This window comes from Octopus bimaculoides, unplaced genomic scaffold (assembly GCF_001194135.2).
Source record: "Octopus bimaculoides isolate UCB-OBI-ISO-001 unplaced genomic scaffold, ASM119413v2 Scaffold_316530, whole genome shotgun sequence".
In the NCBI taxonomy this organism is placed as follows: Eukaryota; Metazoa; Mollusca; class Cephalopoda; order Octopoda; family Octopodidae; genus Octopus; species Octopus bimaculoides.
In genome coordinates, this window is record NW_026329187.1 from 1,280 (window position 1) to 3,066 (window position 1,787).

Below are 1,787 nucleotides of genomic sequence, written 5' to 3' on the forward strand. Positions count from 1 at the left end.
TGTTACTACAAGAGAATGGTTGAAATAATTCCAACACATGTGAAGGATGTCTACATCTGCCACATTAAGCAGTTCAAAGACCATCGTGGAATGCTCTGTGAATTATTCAACATGGTCAAATATCCAGAAGAAATAAGAAAACACTTCCCAATTCAACAGATTACTTGGGTGACCAATAGAAAAGTAAGAATCACATTTACACATTTATACACCCATGCATAGAGGCTATGTTTTGTGTGACAATGATCACTCTGTTCTCTCTCTCTCTCTCTCTCACGCACACTGTATAACAATATTTCTTTAATGTTTTATTTTCCCAGTTTGCCCATCGTGGACTCCGTATAGCTGCTTACTCAAAACTCTTAACCTGCATCAAAGGTTCAGTTTACGATGTGGTTGTTGACACGCGACCAGACTCCAGCACTTACCTACAATGGGTAGGTGTAACTCTGAGTGAAGAGAATGGGTACCAGCTACTCGTACCCCCTGACTGTGGACATGGTTACCTAGCCCTGGAGGAGGGCTGTGCAGTTGTCTACTGCCAGGTAAGCTTTCTATTTTCTTTGCTAAATTCCATTATTCATATCATGTTTATGCGAACAAGATGAGCATACCGACTAAGTTGTAGATTGTGAGTTCAAATCTGTTGATGCATATTACTCCTTGTGAAAAGCAGGGACCAAACTATCAGGAAAGGTTCAGCCTAAGCCCACACTCTATCAATCATCTTGGTGTGATTTGCGATTGGATTTCAATTCTTTATGTTCTGAGTTCAAATGCCACCAACGTTGACTTTGCTTTCATGTTTTTGGGGGTTAATAAATAAAGTACCAGTCAAGTACTAGAGTCGATGTAATTCACTAACACCTTTCTCCCTAAAATTGTTGGTCTGGTGCCAAAATTTGAAACTTTTATATGCCATTGTGTCTGAACTATAGAATGTGAAATGATCAACTGGACAAAGTTACTGGTATGGATAATCAAGTCAAGGCCTTGTTAATTTACATGTGAATATTACAGTGTCATCAAATATCATAAACTTCATTGAATGTGTATTAGACAATTCACTGTCACACACACATGTTCACACATACATACAAGAAGGTGCTGAAAAGTTCCTGGGTTTAAGGGCATTGTGAAAGTCTTAGTTGGAAGCCCAACTTTACGAGTTCTTTTATAGGTCTTAGAAAAACTGAAGGACCACTGCAATATGTGTGTGAATCTGAGAAGGGAACACGTTAGATAAAGGCTATAGTAGAAGACACTTGCCCAAGGTGCCACATAGTGGGACTGAACCCAGAACTCTGCAATGTGTGTGTGTGGAATGGCTTGTTTATTCGTCCAAACATGCCACAAGCATATTTGAACTGGTAATAACATTGCATTTATATAAATATCATTGCTTAGTGCTCCTACACCAGAACTATGTGATTGGGAAGCAAGCTTCTTGTCACAAAACCACCCCTGCACCTATATGCATGTACCATGTTTTTCTTTTCTTATAATATTTTTACATTTTAACTTTCCATGATTTAAAATTTTTTAAAATATTTTCTAGGGTGGATGTTTCCTGCCGTCAGTTCCTGAAAAATCTGTCCATTTGTTTGATAAAACTGTATCAATTGACTGGCCTTTTATTGAGCAGAAAAACAATTTTCTGATATCAGAGAAAGACTCAAAAGTGCCCTTCTTAAATGTGGATATAGAAAAATTTAAACCCAATCGCAAAAGAATTCTGATTATTTCTTCAAAAGGTCAAGGTGAGTGATTCTCTGAAAGGTCAAATG

General features: G+C 37.8%; 1 protein-coding gene across 1 annotated transcript; it reads left to right on the top strand.

The window, feature by feature from the left end:
- The first annotated feature begins 6 nt into the window (after positions 1-6).
- Positions 7-1,781, top strand: LOC106883529 (dTDP-4-dehydrorhamnose 3,5-epimerase). Its single transcript, XM_014934560.1, has 3 exons — positions 7-183; positions 321-545; positions 1,559-1,781. Exons 1-3 carry the CDS (start codon positions 16-18, stop codon positions 1,766-1,768), a joined length of 603 nt encoding a protein of 200 aa, XP_014790046.1. The 5' UTR covers positions 7-15; the 3' UTR covers positions 1,769-1,781.
- Positions 1,782-1,787: the final 6 nt, after the last annotated feature.

Bases quoted from the DNA above. Each gene is read 5' to 3' on its own strand.
- LOC106883529 (XM_014934560.1), top strand. From the start codon at position 16: ATGGTTGAAATAATTCCAACACATGTGAAGGATGTCTACATCTGCCAC. The intron at 184-320 runs GTAAGAATCACA...TTATTTTCCCAG, and splicing joins CTTGGGTGACCAATAGAAAA to TTTGCCCATCGTGGACTCCG. The intron at 546-1,558 runs GTAAGCTTTCTA...AATATTTTCTAG, and splicing joins GTGCAGTTGTCTACTGCCAG to GGTGGATGTTTCCTGCCGTC.